Source organism: Pipistrellus hanaki (genome assembly GCF_964339955.1).
Source record: "Pipistrellus hanaki genome assembly, chromosome: 4".
NCBI classification, from domain to species: domain Eukaryota; kingdom Metazoa; phylum Chordata; class Mammalia; order Chiroptera; family Vespertilionidae; genus Pipistrellus; species Pipistrellus hanaki.
In genome coordinates this window covers 71,320,280-71,339,451 of record NC_140506.1, presented here as the reverse complement: position 1 = coordinate 71,339,451, position 19,172 = coordinate 71,320,280, and the positions used below count along the sequence as shown (strand labels likewise).

General features: G+C 52.0%; 2 protein-coding genes across 4 annotated transcripts; one reads left to right on the top strand and one right to left on the bottom strand.

Annotated features, from left to right (window-relative positions):
- Positions 1-4,731: 4,731 nt before the first annotated feature.
- ZNHIT1 (zinc finger HIT-type containing 1) lies at positions 4,732-10,381 on the bottom strand. Of its 2 annotated transcripts, none has more exons than XM_084881593.1 (5): positions 10,265-10,381; positions 5,891-6,061; positions 5,357-5,436; positions 5,064-5,254; positions 4,732-4,968 (listed from the first exon to the last, which is right to left on the bottom strand). In XM_084881593.1, the coding sequence occupies exons 1-5, from the start codon at positions 10,284-10,286 to the stop codon at positions 4,947-4,949; spliced, it is 486 nt and encodes a 161-aa protein (XP_084737719.1). In that variant the 5' UTR covers positions 10,287-10,381; the 3' UTR covers positions 4,732-4,946. The 2 variants fall into 2 exon arrangements, with proteins under 2 accessions (XP_084737719.1, XP_084737720.1); XM_084881594.1 differs by having other exon boundaries at positions 5,064-5,233.
- Positions 10,382-10,863: 482 nt separating this feature from the next.
- PLOD3 (procollagen-lysine,2-oxoglutarate 5-dioxygenase 3) lies at positions 10,864-18,548 on the top strand. Of its 2 annotated transcripts, XM_084881540.1 has the most exons (19): positions 10,868-11,381; positions 11,724-11,815; positions 11,989-12,125; positions 12,231-12,394; positions 12,547-12,659; positions 12,832-12,895; positions 13,279-13,376; positions 13,703-13,804; positions 13,945-14,070; positions 14,407-14,528; positions 14,789-14,893; positions 15,006-15,131; positions 15,420-15,561; positions 15,646-15,759; positions 15,931-15,999; positions 16,710-16,814; positions 17,290-17,436; positions 17,592-17,717; positions 18,107-18,548. In XM_084881540.1, exons 1-19 carry the CDS (start codon positions 11,270-11,272, stop codon positions 18,260-18,262), a joined length of 2,220 nt encoding a protein of 739 aa, XP_084737666.1. In that variant the 5' UTR covers positions 10,868-11,269; the 3' UTR covers positions 18,263-18,548. The 2 variants fall into 2 exon arrangements, with proteins under 2 accessions (XP_084737665.1, XP_084737666.1); XM_084881539.1 differs by having other exon boundaries at positions 10,864-11,381; positions 15,420-15,759.
- The last annotated feature ends 624 nt before the right edge of the window (positions 18,549-19,172 follow it).

The following is a 19,172-nucleotide window of genomic DNA, read 5'->3' as shown; positions in this document are numbered from 1 at the left end:
AGAAGTGCTAAACTAGAATTTTGGGGAACATATAGGTAAAATTGTATACTTAACTAGTGCTCTAACACAGATGTTATATACAGAGCACTAAGTTAGGTATGCAATTTTACCTATATGTTCCCAAAAAATCTAGTTTAGCACTTCTTAGTTGGGATTCAGGAATCTGTGTTTTAACAACTCCACCAGGTGATTCTCATCATGAGAGAAGGTTGGGAAACACTGCTCTAGAGCAGTTTCTTTACCCGGGCCTGAGAGTGTATATCAGAAACTGACCAGCCCTTTAAAATTGTGTCAAATCAAGGGTCTGGTGCAGGTACATCTTTCTGAGAACGTTCAATAACTTCCAGAAAAGGCTCTGAGCATCTGTTCAGTCTTGCATTTCAGTGGCATGTGTATGACTCCTTGGTGTCTGGTTCAGACAGCACTGGGTCATGGCACAGAGTACTGATCAGCCTTGGTACCCACATAAGACTGGAAAATGAGGCGATGAGAAAGAAGCCGGGCATTTAGTGAAAGATGATAGGGCCTTAACCTGACACCTTCCCTTATAGTGATACCAGTCACTGGGGAGGTGGCTGGTCTCAGCTTTTTCCCGTTTCCTTGTCATCCCATCTGCTCACCTGTGCTCTCTCCTAAGATATAGAGATGATCACATCTACATTCTAACAGCCGGCTCTCCAGAAGTTCAGAAATACATGTGCCACAGTTCCTTTCATTCCTATTATCGTCAGCTTCTCAGTCACAGATTGACAACCTCAATCATCTCTGGCTCCTCCCTTTACTTCCCCTCCCCTCAGTTAGCTGCCAAATCCCATCAGTTTTCCTTCCAGTGTCTATACATCCACCTACTTCTCTCCATTGCCTGGTCCTGGTCAGGCCCTCATTCTCCCTTGCCCAGACTAGTCATAGGATTTCCCTAATTGAGTTTTTGTTTTTTATGTTTTTATTGATTTTTAGAGAGAGAAAGGGAGAGTGATATAGAAACATCGATGAGAGAGAATCATTGGCTGCCTCCTGCAGGGAATCTCACTCACAACCTGACCAGGAATCAAACCAGTGAACTTCTGGTGCATGGATTGATGCTCAACCACTGAACCACACCAGCCAGGCCTGGAACATCATTTATTGTCCTGCCCTGGAAGTTCCCTGATGGCTCAGAAAAATGAAAAAGGACAATTAAGACTTGGACACACTGCCTGGCTCTAGCCCATCTTTTTTATCCCCTCTTCCTTTATAAATATATTTTATTGATTTTTTACAGAGAAGAAGGGAGAGGGATAGAGAGTTAGAAATGTCAATGAGAGAGAAACATTGATCAGCTGCCTCCTGCACACCTCCCACCAGGGATGTGTCCGTAACCAAACCAAGGCACATGCCCTTGACTGGAATCGAACCTGGGACCTTTCAGTCTGCAGGCTGACACTCTATCCACTGAGCCAAACCAGTTAGGACTATCCCCACTTCTTATCCCTCTGTACAATTATTCACTTCCAGCGAGCTGGACTGTGCCACTGGCCTTGGACACACATTTGCATCAAGGCTTCCCACTGGGCTTCACCCAGAAACACTGGTGCTTTTTGAATCCACAAAAAAACTATATCTTACCCACGTCAGACTCTGCTTTTGGACAGTCCCCTGGCTAAGTCCAAAGCCCGTAAGGGACTGCAGAGTGCAGACACTGGGAAGTGTGTTTTGAAGGTCCTTTACTGTAAGGATCTACCATGGCAAGTACCAGTTCACCTGACTTGCTTTGTTAGCAAACTAACTATAGTTTCTCTCTCGGGATGAGACACACATTTTTTAAAAGGGTCTTACAATTCTGAAAGGCCATGAAAATCAACAGGGATGCCTGTATAACCACAGTGAAGGACAGAAGCCAATTGCAACTCCCAATGCTGCCACCAAGCACCTCCAACCCAAATCCTCCCTCTACCATCCTCCACAGCTTCTACCTCCTTTCCCATACTCCATCCTGCCTCCTCCCTCCTCCCAGTTACAGGAAAACTAGCCTTAGCTAAGTCTCACATTTGAGCATTTAAATAAGTGCCTTAACATGATCACCAGGTAAGGTTTTCATTTGCCAATCAGTCCTGGTCACACGGCTGTAAAGGGCTATCATGTTCTTCTTTCCTAGAAGTGGGAGCACTAAGAGATGACCTCTGCCCTTAGAAGAATGCACAAGATAGGAGCAAAGAGAAATGTAAACAGCTAGTTACCATATAATGGACAAGATGTCAAGATTACTCCAGCCAGGACTGGTTTGGCTCAATGGATAGAGCGTCGGCTTGGGGACTGAAGGGCCCCGGGTTCGATTCCGGTCAAGGGCATGTACTTTGGTTGCGGGCATATACCCTGTAGGGGGTGTGCAAGAGGCAGCTGATCCATGACTCTCTCTCATTGATGTTTCGAACTCTCTATCTCTCTCCCTTCCACTCTGTACAAAAATCAATAAAACATATATATATATTAAAAAAAAAAAAAAAGATTACTCCAAAGAATCTTCCATTTTCTAAGGAACTGGCTATGAAAATGCTCCACAACAAACTGTTTTAGGTCTTAGGCAATATGGTCAATAACTATCGTTTTCTGACACGTTCTAGATGCCAGACGCTGGGCTAGTGCACTGCCTCAATCCTCACACTATCTGGGAGGTGGCTATGCAGTCAGAAAGGTAAAGTGACCTATTCAAGCCACACAATCAGTAAGTAGTAGGACCAAGATTTGTCCAAGACTGAAGACACACCTGCTTCCCAGGATTCCTGGCTCTCCAAACTAATCCACATCAATCAGAGTCAGTACTCACTGAAGTCTTTAGCTCTGAGCCCCCCAAGCCTCTAGCCTTCCAGATCATAGCATTAACCTCTTCTGCTCCTGTGTGCCCAGGCAGGGGCTGTGGGGCCCTGTCAAACGCTGGCTTTAGCCACCAGAAGCTTTTGGCATAGTGTAGATTTCCCAAAGGTCTGGGTGCCTCCTAAGGTGGGGACCAAGTTTCCACTAATACACAGGATGCTGGCAAAAGTTGGTCAAGTCTTCTTTTGAGGAGCTATGGTTTTAAACGGGGTCTGGAGAGCCGTCCTTGAGAACGTCAGTGGGTGACTTGTGGAAACAATCCATGTCAGAGCAAGGGAGGGCTTGGGATCTGGCTCTGTCCTATCAAGGTCAGCTGGGTTAGGCTGAGTGTGTCAGCGAGCAGACAAATCTCACACCAACCAAGAACCAGTTTGATTGTTTTTAGAACAACAAAATATGAAATAAGGTCAGCGAACTTAGGAAATAAACCAAAGAGATTGTGCTGACTCAGTGGAAATCTGACAGGCATTCCAAGGCAGGTGGAACAAACCATCCCAAGACTCAATGGCATAAACTTGTTACACGGATTCTGAGGTCAGGAATTTAGACAGGGTGCAGCAGAGATGGCTAGAGCTTGTTCCATGATGTTTAGGACAAAACTAGGAAGACTCAAATGGCTGAGGCTGCCATGGTGCCTTGGCTGACGTCATCAGAAAGCATCTTCCCTCCTAAGATGGAAGCTTGGGCTGGGGTGGCTTGAAGGTCTGTCAGCTGGACCTGTCACTGGGAGCACCTGCACATGCCTCTCCCTGTAGCCTGGGCTTCCTCACAGCATGGTGGCTTCAGAACAGTTGGATTTCTTACATGGTGACTGAAGGTTCCAAAAGCAAATGTCAAAATCTATATGATCCTATTAACCAATGTCACATCAATAAATTTAATTTTAAAAAAAAACAAAACAAAAATAAGTGTCCTAGGAACAAGGCAGAAGGTGCACTGCCTTTTACACCTAGTCTTGCACATCACATAGTTTCACTTCTGCCGCTCTCTCCTAGGTGAAGGAATCATAAGCCTACCCAGATCCCAGAGGAAGGGGACAAAAACAATCCACCTTCAATGGAATAGTCAAAAAATTTACAGCCATCAATTACGTAAAAACACCACATTTAGGACTGTAAACCCTGTTTTCACCACCATTCAACACAAAGCTGTCACCAACACCACCTGCCCAACTGCAGGTCTCCAGAGAAAGGGCAAGCAGGCCTCAGGAAGACACCAGAACATCTGAGCCGGCTCCAAGAAAGTCCACCGAAACGGGGAGAAGTGCCTAAAAAGATGTTTCACTCTGACTTTGCTGGATATCATTAATCTATAGAGGTCATACATTCAACAAATACTTTTTTAAAAATTATTTTATTGATTTTTTTTACAGAGAGGAAGGGAGAGAGATAGAGAGTTAGAAACATCGATGAGGGAGAATCATCGATCAGCTGCCTCGTGCACACCCCCTACTGGGGATGTGCCCGCAACCAAGGTACATGCCCTTGCCCGTAATCAAACCCAGGACCTTTCAGTCCGCAGGCCGACGCTTTATCCACTGAGCCAAACCGGTCCGGCTCATCGATGTTTCTAGCTTTCTATCCCTCTCTCTTCCTCTCTATAAAAACTCAATAAAATATATATTTTTTAAATCATTCAGAAGAACAGGAAAAACAAAAAGCAAAAACAATTTAACTAAATCAATAACCAAAAATATGATATAAAGAAGCGGCCAAGAAATGCAGAGACATGGAGAATGGGACAAAATCTTTCAATGGTCAGGGACCTAGAGGGGCAGAGAGTAGGAGCAGTGATTGACAGGTAGAAAAAAAAGACAGAGTAGGAGAAACAGATGACCCATCACCCTCACCCCCGAAACACGATGTGACCAAAAGGCAGGTGCCTCCTCACATCAGACCTTTTATTATGACAGTACCCTGGGGGGTGGCCCACTTCCCTGCCACATCCCTGGGAGTAAGCCTGGTCTCCTCTGGAGGAGAAGACACAAGGTTGTTGGGTGAATGAACAGTTCCTCTCTTGGTCCAGGGAGCACCTTTCATTCCTGTGATGTCCTTTCTGAGGACAGGCTGATGCACAGAGGGCCTTCCTACCCAGGCTCACACCGTCCACTTAAGGCATCTACAGGCAGAGAAACCCAGGATGAGGAGAGGGCCTGGGAGGCTGTGGGATTTAGGAGGAAAAGGGTGTGGATTTGGGGCATATTCTTAGCTAACCTGGTTTCCTGGTGGGTGCCCAGACAGCGCACAGTGCAGTACCGGGCGCCACAGCTGACGCAGGTGTATGGAGAGGGGAAGCCGCATACAGCGCAGAAGGGGCGCTGGGGCCGGGATGGGGGTCCCGCACAAGCTGTCAGGTAGTTGGGTCCCTCGGCCACACTCAGGTTCTGCAGATACAAAGGGGGAGACTACACAACTCCTCCACCCTCACAGCAAACACCCTCCATGGACAAGCATCTCTGTGGGCTCGGCCCTTCTCTGTGGGTTTCTCCCGCCAGCTCCTCTCTCACCTGCTCCTCTAGTAAGGCCTGAAAGTTTTTCCGGAAGCGAAGTTTAAAATGATCGCCTCGAGTTTTCTTCTTTTTCTTTCCTATTGGTCAGAAGAAATAAGTTACTTGGCACATTCCAAGAAATGCACCACCTTTCCCTGCCCCCCCGTTCCCAGTGCCTTCGTGTCCATTCCCCACTCACATACCCCCTGGACTCTCAGAAGGCCTCTGTCTACCATCTTTTTCCCTTCCCCCAACTTCTCCAATCCCAGCCGTTCTTCATCTCTACACTCCCTAAATCTCAGACTTTGTATTGGAACTGGAAGGGAATTCAGAGCTCACCTACTCTATTGTCTTTATTCTAAATACACAAGAGGAAACTAAGGCACAGAATGGGGAGAGGGACTTGGTCAAAGTCACAGGAGCCAATTCCTGGCAGAGCCAGAGAAGCTCCTGGGTCATCTGACCCCCAGCCCAATGTATTTCCACAACCCTAATCTAGGCAGACTCTTTCCCCTTCCTTCAGCCATGTGTCCCCAGTCCCACCCGCCTCACCAGTGTCTGCATCATCGTCAAATTGAGGCAGTCTCTTGCCAAGCTGGGGGAGTCCTGCATGGGGGTCATCCTGGAAGTTGTCATTCTCCAAGGCCTCAAGCTGCCTGTTGATACGCCGCTGCCGAGCAGCCCTGTCCAACACCCGCCGCTGTCCAGGGTCCTGGGAGCGAACTACATGGGACAAAACCAGAAGAGTTATGGGGGGTGGGGAACACAGAGAAGAGAGAAGCTGGGGTAACCCAGGCTCTGGGCAGTGGGTAGATGATATCCATGGGGTGTGGAGTCCCAGATCCTAGTCACTGAGACCTCGGCCCCTATATCTCCTACCAATACAGTAGTTCCCCCTTATCTGAGATTTCATTTTCTGCAGCCTTAGTTACCTGCGGTCAACTGTGATCTGAAAATGTTAAACTGAAATAAACAATTCATAAGTTTCAAATTGCACACTGTTCTAGCTCTAGTACCACATAAGAGTTACAGCATCCAGAGCCACCAAAAACAGGAGCCTGTGATGAAATCTCATGCCAACCACTCCTTTCTGTGAATCATCTCTTTTCCAAGTATCCAGGCTGTATACACTACCTGCCCGTTAACCACTAAGTAGCCATGTCAGTTATCAGATCAATTGTTGTGGTATCAAAATACCTGTGTTTAAGCAATCCTTATTTTGGCCCAAAGACACAAGTGTAGTGATGTCAAGTACATGCGAAAGAGAAGCCTTAAAATATATATACGTGTAGGAAAAAACATATGTATAGGATTCAATACTGTCCGAAATTTCAGGCTCCATTGGTGGTCTTGGAACCCCCCTGTGGCTAATGGGGGATGTATATCAGCCCCTCTGGTTTGCTTCCTTCCCAGTTAGTTATGTTTGCCATTTCAGTCATTCATGCCTGTTTTCTATGTCTTTGGCTGCAGCTTTCCTCCCAATCCCAGAGGATCCAATCAGAGAAATGCTGACAGAAATCACACAACTGTATTAACGACACCACGGTAAATTCAGGGCTCCCAGGCTCCGTTGGTTCCTTCATGCACTTGGCCTTCATGCAATTTCATTTCCTACCTCAAAGGGAATGGACCACTGACACACAGAGACACTCATCTTTTAGCCCACCCTCAGTCATAATTGCTTGGGGGCCCCCAGCAAGTCTCACTGCTAAACCCAGTTCTTCACCTGCAGCTGAGTCTTCCCCTCCCTCTTGTATCTTCAACCTCTCCTCCTCAACTGGTACTTTCCCTCATGGAAAAACCTACTAAACTCTCTCATGTCTATCCAACTTCACAGCTACTTTTTAAAAAAATATATTTTATTGATTTTTTTACAGAGAGGAAGGAAGAGGGATAGAGAGTCAGAAACACCAATGAGAGAGAATCATCAACCAGCTGCCTCCTGCACAACCCCACCGGGGATGTGCCCACAACCAATGTACATGCCCCTGACCGGAATCGAACCTGGGCCCCTCAGTCCACAGACCGATGCTTTAGCCACTAAGCCAAACCGGTCTCAGCCACAGCTACTTTTCTTTGACAGAGTGGTCCATGTGATGTTCCATTTCTTCATCTCCCATCCAGCCCTCAACCCCAGCAACCGGCTGGAGTTTTATGAAAATCACGCATTCTCAGGACTCTGGTGACCTCCTCGGGCCAAGCCCAGAGTGCATTTTACCTGAGTTCTCTACACTCTGAGAATTGCATTGAAAGAGTCCCTTCAGAGGCTTCTTTAACATGACTCCAGGTTTTCCTTCCATATCTGGCTATGCTTCTGTTTCCAACCTTGCCTTCTCTCTCTGCCTCTAAGGAGATGTTTGTCCCTGTTATCTTTCTCAGTTTATAAACTCTTCCTGAGATTTTTAATCCAAACACAAGGCTCTCTCACCTATAAGCAAATGGCTCCAAAGGTGATTTTCTCAATCCAAAACCTCTCATAAACTCCAAAACTGACTATTTGACTGGCTGCAGGAGATTACCTGCTGACTCCATTGATAATGCAACTCAAATTCAAAAATCTCCCCACCTAAGTCTGCTTCTCCTCCTGTAGACTTTAAGTGAATGAAACCATCTAATAGACATCCAAACCAAAAATCTAGGATTATTTTAAAGCTCTCTCTTCATTATCATATCAGTTGTTCACCAGTTATTTATTCATTAAACAAATATTTACCAAGAGTCTGTAACCATAATAATAACTGGGCATGAACAATGAGCCACACACTATATTAAGCTCTATATAAAAGGAATCCTTTAACCCTTACAATAATCCTATGGAAAAGGTATCATTATCATCACCATCTTACTGAACTTTGCATAGCTAGAAAGTGGCTGGGTCAGAATTCAAACACCAAACTGCCCAGCATCAGAAAACATGCTCTTGATCACTGCACTAGTCTGCCTCCCTTCCAGGTGCCAGGTTATGCCCTAAGCTCTTGGAATACAACCAGGGCCTATAGTCTAATGGGGAATACAAATGATCAAACAAGAATGGTAAAGTATAATACGTGCTAGTACAGGAAAGTACAAAGTGCTACAGAGCGCATGACAGAGCCTGGCCTTGGAGTAGTCAGGAAGATTTTCCAGAGGAAATACGCACAAGCTGAGGGCTGATCGATGAATAGAATTTAACTTGGTTGGGAGAGAAGGGAGGGTGTCTCAAGCCTTGGAACCAGCATGAGAGAAGGCTTGGATAGGAGACTGTGGTGCCTTCAATAAATTAAAAGGTTTTTTTTTTTGTTTTTTGTTTTTTCCAAAACCGGTTTGGCTCAGTGGATAGAGCTTCAGCCTGCGGACTGAAAGGTCCCAGATTCAATTCCGGTCAAGGGCATGTACCTTGGTTGCGGGCACATCCCCAGTAGGGGGTGTGCAAGAGGCAGCTGATGGATGATTCTCTCTCATCGATGTTTCTAACTCTCTATCCCTCTCTCTTTCTCTCTGTAAAAAATCAATAAAATATATATATATTTTTTAAAAGTTCTCTTTTTAATATTGTGGCTGGTATACAAAGTGTGTGTGGGGGGAAGGAAGTTATGAAGTCATGCAGACCATTGAGAAACTTTCTTTTCAGTATCTATAAAAATTTGGATTTGAGGATTCTATGGTGAGGGTGACAGAAATACAGTGAGGAGTTTTAAAGAAGGAGTGATGCTCGACTGGGGTGGCTCAGTAGTTGAGTGTCAACTATGAATCAAGAGGTTGCTGGTTGAATTCCCAGTCAGGCACATGCTCAGATTGCCAGCAGATGCCTAGTAGGGGGCGTGCAGGAAGAAGCCAATCAATGATGTTTCTCTTTCATGGATGTTTCTCTCTATTCCCCCTCATCCTCCACCCCCTAAAAAACAAACAACAAAAACCTTTTTTTTTTTAAAGGAGTGACATGACTGGATTTATTACGAGTCAATCTGAAGGTATTCTGACCCTCATCTCTTTTTATTTGGACCACTTAATGGCTTCCTCACTGGCCTTCAGCCTCTAGACCTGTGCTATACAATCAACTAACCACTAATCACATGCGATTATTTAAAGTGAGATGTAGATTAAGATGAAATAAAAATTTAAATTCAGTTCCTCGATTGTACTAACCACATTTCAAGTGCTCAACAGCCACATGCAGCTAATGGCTGCCATGATGAACAGTGCTGACTAAAAACATTCCCATCATCCCCCAAAATGTTACTGGACAGTGCTGCTCTTATCCCTCCGATCGTCCTCTGCACTGAAGCCAGAACTGCCTTTCTAAAAGATAAATTGGTTTCCGTCACTCCCCTAGTTTAAATGCCTTGGATGGTTCTCTACTGCTCTGAGTTAAAATTCATTGGCAGCGTATATAATGTCTTTCAAGGGTGTCTTTCCCTAGCCCTGCAGCCTCTTTTACTAAGCCTCTGCAAACCCTGAACCATGAACTTGGCTTCCTAAACAACTTGATTTTCTTGCTTTCTTTCCTTTGCAAGTGTGGTTCCTGCTGCCGGGAATGAGCCCACACGCACCTGCACGGAGCGAACGAGGCTTTCAAGCGTTCCCTTCCCCTCCAGTCCTTCACAGTCCCCTCCTTTCCTGGACTGGGTGCCACTCCTTCATGCACCCAGGCGCTGCACATCCCTCTGCCATAGCACGTACAAAGTACAATGGTAGGTCTGCACATCTGCCCTCCTCCCAAAAAGCCAGTTCTAGGAAAATAAGGACCTTTTTTCCTTTCTCCATCCCCAGAGTCCCACTGGGAACAGGCATCAATAAAACGTGATTGGATGATGCGGGGCAGCCCGAGGCCAGGACCCGAGCGAGGACCCGGGAAAGGATTTGAGACTAATAACGAGGTGAGAAAAATCTTAGGCCAGGTTCGGATTTGAGAGAAGGAAGGAAGCAAACCCCCGGGGGCGCACATACCCGAAGTTTTCTTCTCCACCATTTCCACAACACAGCTGACGGAAGAGCCAGTTACGCACGCGTACTACGCCAGCCGCTTCACTAAGGGCGCATCACTTCCGGCAACGTGCGCTTCTACGCGTGCGCAATATTACGCCTTGACTAATTACGTGATGTTCCCTTGGAGATGAGCACGCTTTCTGCCATATTTTATAGGGGCAAAAGTACTTCCGGCCTTAGTGTAGCTTTGTATTTTGCGGGAACCCTGAAATGGGACATTTTAAAGATGTGGTGCCCGTGGTCTTTCGAGAAACATCATTTTCCTTTGGTCCTTCTTTACATGCCATTGTCACAAAGGCAGCCACTGGAGCTTCTCCCGGGGCGTGAAGATGATTGAAGAGACTCCCAAAGACTATGAGCAGGCTTGAGTGGGCGGCCCGAGAGGTCCCTGATGACCTCCACAGAAACTTGCACAACTAGCTCCTCTGGGGCTGCAGCCTCCTCGGCCCCCTCTCTGCCTTCCGCCCGCTCCTCCACCGCCCCCGCCCCGCGCGTCCCCACAGCCTGGCTCTCCAGTCTTCCGCCCCGCCGCCCGCCGGGGCAGGGCGATGGCGAAGACCCGCCTCTCGGCGGACCGCAAGGGGTCACTTCCCCTCTCCATGTTTCAGTTTTCTCCGGTGTCTGCGAGCCGCAGTTGGGCTGCCTCGGACCAAAGTCCTCAGCTGGTGCCCCGGGCCCGAGCCCCCGCCCCTCTTTCGCCTCGCGGCCCAGCGGCCCCTCCGCACGCTCCGCAGCGCGCCGCGCCCGGGACAATCCTCGCCTTGTCTGGGCGCCGGCATCTGGAGTTTTCGGTAACCCCCGGCTACGCCTTTTTTCCAGGGCGGAGCCGCAGCCCGGCGCTTCCTCGCAGGGAGCCGCGCAGCAGCCCGGGTCGCCTTCCCAGAGCCCCGCGCTCCGCGGTTCGGATCCGGGCGCGCAGCGGGCACCAGGCGCGGGCCTGTGCGCGGTCTCGGCCAGCTCCCCGCCATGGCCTCCTGGGCCCCCGGACTCCCGCTCCTGCTGCTGCTGCTGCTGCTGTCGCCGCCTCCCGTGGCCTCGGCTTCTGACCGACCCCAGAGTGGATCCCCTGTCAACCCAGGTGAACCCCCAGGGAGAGCCGAGCGAGCTCGGGGCTGCAGTGCCTGTCCACCGGGGCTGGGGCGGGGAGGCAGCATGGGGGTCGGGACTCTCCCTTGCCCGGTGCTCTTTAGGACGGAACCGCTCACTCCCGACCCTGAACTACGGGTCAACCCCTTTCTGGGTGTCATGTTCTCACTGGGGAGGAAGTTTCCTTGGGGGTAGATTTCAGAGGGAATGGGGAGACAAAAGGGAAGGGACCTTAGCAGAGTCTGAAGGAGGGGAAGAAGACCTGAGAGGAGTGGAGCATGTGGGTCCGGGAGCTGGGTGAGTGTCCCGGGTGCTCATTCCCCGCTGGTAACAGAGAAGTTGCTGGTGATCACCGTGGCCACCGCTGAGACAGAGGGATACCGGCGTTTCCTGCGGTCAGCTGAGTTCTTCAACTACACAGTGCGGGTGAGGAGAGGAAGCCCTCCTGCCGCTAGGGGGGGGGGGGGGGGGTGTGGACAGGGGGCGGGGTGTGGTGAAATTCCAGCTGGAGGAGTGCCCCAGACTGGATGCCTGGGGTCCCACGGTGAGCCTGGCCCGCTGAATGCCTGCCTGCCTGCCATGGCGGGTCTCCCCCACAGACGCTGGGCCTGGGAGAGAAGTGGCGAGGGGGTGATGTGGCCAGAACAGTCGGTGGAGGACAGAAGGTTAGGTGGCTCAAGAAGGAAATGGAGAAATACGCAGACCGGGAGGATATGATCATCATGTTTGTGGACAGGTAAAGGGGCTGGGGGGCCGGAGAAAGGGGTGGGGCCAGCAAGAAGAGGGTGAGGGTCCTAACGCTCCCAGTGGCTGTGCTGTTCATCCTCCCCTTCCTCGCCAGCTATGATGTGATTTTGGCTGGCAGCCCCTCCGAACTGCTGAAGAAGTTCGTCCAGAGTGGCAGCCGCCTGCTGTTCTCTGCAGAGAGCTTCTGCTGGCCTGAGTGGGGGCTGGCAGAGCAGTACCCTGAGGTGGGCACGGGGAAGCGCTTCCTCAACTCTGGTGGTGAGTGGCAGAGTGCCGAGGCAGAGGGACCCAGAGCGATGGGGTATGGAGTGTTCCAGGCGCCGGGAGCCCAGAGAGGGAGTGGAGACAGGTTCATGGGACCCGGGGAGTCTTGAAGTCAGCTCCTCTCCCCTCCCCTCTACCCGCCACAGGATTCATTGGCTTTGCCCCCACCGTCCACCAAATTGTCCGCCAGTGGAAGTACAAGGATGACGATGACGATCAGCTGTTCTACACGCGACTCTATCTGGACCCAGGACTGAGGGTAGGGACGGACAGAGAAGGGGTGACTGACCCCCTGCAGCTCTATGGGATGGCAGGCCTTAGCTGAATGGGAGAGAAGGCGTGAAGAGGCTTTCGGAAAGATAAAGGGGAAAAGAGTGAGAAATGGTGTCCTACCCCTTCTTGAATTAACTGCTCCATCTTATCCCATCCAGGAGAAATTCAGCCTTAATCTGGACCATAAATCTCGGATCTTTCAGAACCTCAACGGGGCTTTAGGTGAGGAGAAAGGCAATCAGAGGGGGAGAGGCTGCTGGGGGTCCTGAATTAGGAAGGGGCTCCTGCTGGAATTGGGGTTGTCGTCATCAAGTGTCTGAATGGCTGAGAAAGGTGCTAGCAGTGGTAAAAGCAGCAGCTGTCGTACCTAACATCTATGAAACATACTATGTGCCAAGGCCCTGGGTCAAAGGCTTTGCTTCTGTAATTTCTTTAACACAAACAACGCTACAAAGGAGGACTGGGGTCTGCGGTTGCCTGCATGTTACACTGAAGGAGATCCGCAGGGTGGCGTCAGAGTAGCTGGATTCCCCCATGTTTAGAAGCACCTGCTGCGTGGCAGCTTCAAGAGAAAGCAAGTCTAAATGCTGGCATTTCTTCCCCAGATGAGGTGGTTTTAAAATTTGATCAAAATCGTGTGCGTATACGGAATGTGGCCTACGACACGCTTCCTGTTGTGGTGCACGGGAACGGTCCTACTAAGGTGCCCTATATGGCTCATACCCTCAGCCCAGCCTCTGCCCCAGTAGATCCTGTCCTCAGGCCTGGCCCCCGCTCTTGCCCCAGTCTTAGTCCCAGCCCCAGCCCCTAACCCCTGTCCCAGGCTTGGCCCCACAACCTCTGTCCCTGCCCCAGACCTAATCCCAGCCCTTCTGAGCAGTTGGTCCTCCCCAGCCCCAGCAGCAGAAATATGAGGAGAGGTTCTTGGCGCCCACTGCTCCCTTCTTGGTTCCCGTCTGTCTGCCCGCCTTCCCTCATCTCTGGTGATGGGCCCCTCTGGCTAGCCTCTCTCCCTGTCTCTTCCAACAGCTCCAGCTGAATTACCTGGGAAACTATGTCCCTAACGGCTGGACTCCTGGGGGAGGCTGTGGATTCTGTGACCAGGACCGGAGGACACTCCCAGAGGGGCAGGTGAGGAGGGGTAGGGCAGGAGAGAGCACGCCGAAGCAGGGTGGCAGAGCTCCTGGAACCCCCAAACCTGGCCAGGTTGTAGAGGACAGAGCACTCGGGAGTGCCAGGCTCTCCTCTGAGCCCCGTCATGTATCTTCCAGCCTCCCCCCCGGGTGCTTCTGGCCGTGTTTGTGGAACAGCCTACCCCGTTCCTGCCCCGCTTCCTGCAAAGGCTGATGCTCCTGGACTATCCCCCCGACAGGATCACCCTCTTCTTACATAACAACGTGAGACCCCCTGACAGTCTCTCCATGTGGGTCCTTCCAAGGGACCTGCCCTATACTCTGGCTTCTCTTCAGATCGCATAAATCTTTCGCCTTTTACCAAAGGACCTGCCCTGATCAGAACTCCCCTCTGCTTCCTACACTCTGGTCACTCACCACCTTTCCTATCCCATCCCTCAGGTGCCATCTCTTCTGTTTTTTTACGCTATGCTTTTTGTTGGAAATATTACAAATGCGCCCCTTTTTTCTCTCCATTGATGCCCTCCACCCCATCCTTGCCTCCCAAGTGCCATCTTTTCTGCCCTCTCAGCTCCCTCCCCCATTTGCTCCCATCTCCAGGAGGTGTACCATGAACCCCACATTGCCGACTCCTGGCCCCAGCTCCAGGACCACTTCTCAGCTGTGAAGCTGGTGGGGCCAGAGGAGGCCCTGACCCCAGGCGAGGCCAGGGACATGGCCATGTGAGTGAGACCGGGGCAGGGAGGCTCAGTGGGGGAAAGGAGGTGGGAGGTGATGAGGCTGCTACCCACTGCACCACCCTTCCTTCTCCATCCGTCAGTGCTGCCTTCCTGGCTGCCATATGTCTGTCCCTCCCTTGCCCCTCTCTCTCAGACTCGACAACCTGGAGGTCCCAGAGTGAGGGGGAGTTTCGCCCCCTCTGCAGTACCCTCCTCCCCCACCTGCTTCAGTTTCAGCTCCCCTGTCTGTTGGTCTGTCACAGGGACAAGTGTCGGCAGGACCCCGAGTGTGAATTCTACTTCAGTCTGGATGCTGATGCCGTCATCACCAACCAGCAGGTCCTGCGCATCCTCATTGAAGAAAACAGGTTGCTTGCCCGGCTCAGGCAGAGGGCCCCCAAGTGGTCCCCCGGGGACCCCAGCTCCTTCCCTGGGCACGGGGCCTGCCTTGGCCCAGCCCTCACGTCCACCTGTTCACAGGAAGGTCATCGCGCCCATGCTGTCCCGCCATGGGAAGCTGTGGTCCAACTTCTGGGGAGCCCTGAGTCCCGACGAGTACTACGCACGGTCCGAGGACTACGTGGAGCTGGTGCAGCGGAAGCGAGTGTGAGTCCCGCCAGGGCTGCCGCCCTCTCCTCCCCCCCGCCCGGGCCGAACAGATGCCCCACCCTCTCCCAAAGCCTCAGCCTCAGGGATCTTCTCGTGCGGCTGTGGGTAGAAGCTGACTGTGAAGGGGGTCACTGGTGGGTTGTGACCAGGAGTGCTTGACAGAGGAAGTGAGATGGCCTCTCAGCTCAGAGAGTGGGGTGTCCCTGATGGAAGGGGCTCCCAGGCTGAACTGGGCAGAATTTTGGGGTCTACCCACCTAGCTGACCCTAGTGTCGGTACCTCCAGGGGCGTGTGGAACGTGCCCTACATTTCCCAGGCGTACGTGATCCGGGGGGACACCTTACGGACAGAGCTGCCTCAGAGGGCGGTGTTCTCCGGCAGTGACACCGACCCAGACATGGCCTTCTGTAAGAGCCTGAGGGACAAGGTGAGCGTGGCAGCAGGACCCAGTGCCAGGGTGCTGGGGGGCAGCCACCGCCTGTCCCCTTCTCACACCCTCGCCCCGCTCCAGGGCATCTTCCTCCATCTCAGCAACCAACATGAGTTTGGCCGCCTCCTGGCCACGTCCCGGTACGACACAGACCACCTGCACCCCGACCTCTGGCAGATCTTTGACAACCCCCTGGTGAGTGGGGGGGCCCCGGCTCAAAGAGTGTGAATGGCCTTCACCATAGGAGGATGCACATGGGCATGACACCCTGGCAGGACCTGCTGCTGCCCGGGGAGGGCTTCCTGGGTGGGACCAGACGAAGTAAAGAGGACACACGTCAAGGTGTACTCCCCTGCTCCCCCCCAGGACTGGAAGGAGCAGTATATCCACGAGAACTACAGCCGGGCTCTGGAAGGGGAGGGACTCGTGGAGCAGGTGAGCCTCACCCCGGATCCCCTACTGCCTGATGGCTGTCACCCCGGGGGCCTGCCGTCCGATTAGCGGTTTCCAGACTGACTTCCCTCAGGTGCCTGAGGGTTTTCTTCCCTGGGCAAGATGAAGGAAAGGCTGATCCGATAGGCGTTCAGCTCCCCTCCCCAGCATCACTCAGTGAGCCTCTCTTGTCTACAAAATGACATTTTCGTAGAGAAGTTTGAGAAGCGCTGGCCCAGGATCTGGGCCTCCAGGACTCTCCTGCCATTTGTGCTGTGTTCTCCGTGCTGCTCCCATTGCCTTTGGCCCAGCCTCTACCGCGGCCCATCCCCTCACTCAGATCCCCATTCTTCTAGCTTCTCTCATCTCCTGGCTTTCCTTTCTTTCTTTCTTTTCTTTTTTTAAAAATATATTTTATTGACTTTTTACAGAGAGGAAGAGAGAGGGATAGAGAGTTAGAAACATTGATGAGAATTATCGATCAGCTGCCTCTTGCACACTGGGGATGTGCCCACAACCAAGGTACATGCCCTTGACCCTTGACCGGAATCAAACCCGGGACCTTTCTATCCACTGAGCCAAACCCGTTTCGGCCTGGCTTCCCTTTCTAAACTTCCTGCTTTTCCTCTCTTTCGTTGGCTGCCTGCCTCCCCCTCCTCGTGTCATCCAGCCCCGTGACTGAACAAGTTGTTCTTCCCCTGCCCTGTCCTTAGCCCTGCCCAGATGTGTACTGGTTCCCTCTGCTCTCAGACCAGATGTGTGATGAGCTGGTGGAGGAAATGGAGCACTACGGTCAGTGGTCAGGAGGCCGGCATGAGGTGAGAGGGGCGGGGGAGGGGAGGAGGGAGTTGTTGGGTCCGACGGAGGGAAAATAGAATCAGGAGAGCGGGAACAGAGAGTGGTCCCCAAGGGGATGGGCCCACAAGGGTCACAGCCGCATTTATTTATTCATTCATGCATCCATTCAAGAAATCCTTACTGGGCAGGTCCTCAGTGCCAGCCCCGGAGGTGCCCTGTTGAGTTGTGCAGGCCAAATTCTGCCTTCTCACCTGTGCTATCAGAATGGCATGTGGGAGCCACAGGAGGGGCCCTTGGCCCAGACTTGTGGGACTAAGGGGCTTCACAGAAGAGGTGCCATCTTAGCTGAGACTTAAAGAGACAATAAGTGTGAGTCGAGCTAAGAAGCAGTTGAGGCTGTTCCAGACGAAGGAACACGGGCTTTCAGACCTGGGAGCAAGAGCAGAGGGGAGGCTGGCACTGCTCTGCCAGGGGCTCAGTGCCCGCCGTCCACAGGACTCAAGACTGGCTGGGGGCTATGAGAACGTGCCCACCGTGGACATCCACATGAAGCAGGTGGGCTACGAAGACCAGTGGCTGCAGCTGCTGAGGACGTACGTGGGGCCCATGACCGAGAGCCTGTTCCCAGGCTACCACACCAAGGTGGGCGCTGCTCCTGCCTGCTCCCTCAACCTCCCCACACCCCAGTCCCAGACCCCTGCAGCCACTCCCACTCCTGGGACGGGAGCTATCCCTTCCTCAGAAGAGCCCTAGGACCTGAGGGTCATCTCTCCGCCTCTCTCCTCGTGTCCCCACAGACCCGGGCGGTGATGAACTTCGTGGTCCGCTACCGGCCGGATGAACAGCCTTCTCTGCGGCCACATCATGATTCGTCCACCTTTACTCTCAACGTCGCTCTCAACCACAAGGACCTGGATTATGAGGTGAGCCCCTAGCGTCTTCCCACTTTGGGGCACCACCATGGCCCCTGCACGTGTGCACGTGCGCACGCGCGCGCACACACACACACACACACACACACACACTCCTACTGGAAGCCTGTGTCCACTCCCTACTCCCCTGCACACAGCCCTAGGTGCCTTTCCTGCCCTGCACCTTCCCAGTTATTTTGCTATCCTCTCCTGGATGGATCACTTCCAGACTGGCTCCTGCCCCCTTTCTCCTGTGTCTCCCCATCTGCTGACACCCCAAACCCCCTAAAAAACCCCTCCCTTGTATCTTTAGTCTGCCTCTTGTGTCCTTATATCTGTCTGCCCCCTTGTATCTGTCTGCCACCATGTCTATTCACTCTCCCCTTGTGTCCCCTTCCCAGGGAGGCGGCTGCCGCTTCTTACGCTACGACTGTGTGATCTCAGCCCCACGGAAGGGCTGGGGGCTTCTGCACCCTGGCCGCCTCACCCACTACCACGAGGGGCTGCCTACCACGAGGGGCACTCGCTACATCATGGTGTCCTTTGTCGACCCCTGACACTCAACCACTGTGCCACACCTCTCCTGCCGTTGTGCCTTCTTATCCTCACTCTCAGAGGGGGTCTGTCTGGCTCTTCGTCTTCTGAGTGTATGTTCGGTGAGCCTGGGACTGGATGTCTCACCTCGCTCCCCAACCCCCAACGCACAGCCCTCTCAAGAAGCTCCTGGAGCCCCCAAGTCCCGCCCCTCAGCCCCCAAGAGTTCATGGGAGAGAGCTTCCGGGGGTTCCCCATGTGATAACTTATTGTTTCTTAGCCTCACTCCCAATAAAGGAGGATTTGTAACTTTCGAGTCCATTTATTATCTTTCACCTACCTATTGACCTTGCACCCCTCCTGCCACCCCGAGTAGAGAGAGACTAGAGTTACTCCAAAGAAAGAGAACAGAGAAGAGGAAAAGGCAGAAGCAGAATGTGTGGGAACTTGGAAGCTTCCCTGGATCCCAGTTCTCGCTGCCCGTTATTGCCTGAACTTGGGAAGTGCCGGAGAAGGGCCAAACCAAAAGGACTTCACCGTCAGGGTCTGTTGAAAGCCACCCACTCCTCCCTGGGAGCATCGATCATCACTTGATGGCATCTTTCCATGAAAGGCGGGTGGCATATCCCTGAGCTGGGCTCCGGGGACGGTGCTCAGAGAAGGAAGACTCCCTGGAGGCATGTGTCCTATGAGGGAAGGCAGGCAAGGGCCTTACTGCTGCTGCTGGGACCTAAGCTTTTAGTGGTAGGGGGGAGATGGGAGAGAGGGTAATCAGGAAAGGGAAAGGCCTGGTGCATCACTCCAAGGAAAGCCTCCTGGAAGAGGAATAGGAAGCGGCCTTGGAAAAGGGACCTCCTGAGAGCAGATCTTGTTTCCAGCTTCTAGGGGGCCATCAAGCCAAGACCCCTTCACCAGGGACCCGGAGGCCAGCCA

Coding starts and splice junctions, on each gene's coding strand:
- ZNHIT1 (XM_084881593.1), bottom strand. CDS start 10,286: ATGGTGGAGAAGAAAACTTCGG. Junction 5,437..5,890: donor TGACGATGATGCAGACACTG/GTGAGGCGGGTG, acceptor TCTGACCAATAG/GAAAGAAAAAGAAGAAAACT. Junction 5,255..5,356: donor AGGCCTTACTAGAGGAGCAG/GTGAGAGAGGAG, acceptor GGAGTTGTGTAG/TCTCCCCCTTTGTATCTGCA.
- PLOD3 (XM_084881539.1), top strand. CDS start 11,270: ATGGCCTCCTGGGCCCCCGGACTCCCGCTCCTGCTGCTGCTGCTGCTG. Junction 12,896..13,278: donor GAACCTCAACGGGGCTTTAG/GTGAGGAGAAAG, acceptor TTTCTTCCCCAG/ATGAGGTGGTTTTAAAATTT. Junction 13,805..13,944: donor GGACACTCCCAGAGGGGCAG/GTGAGGAGGGGT, acceptor TGTATCTTCCAG/CCTCCCCCCCGGGTGCTTCT.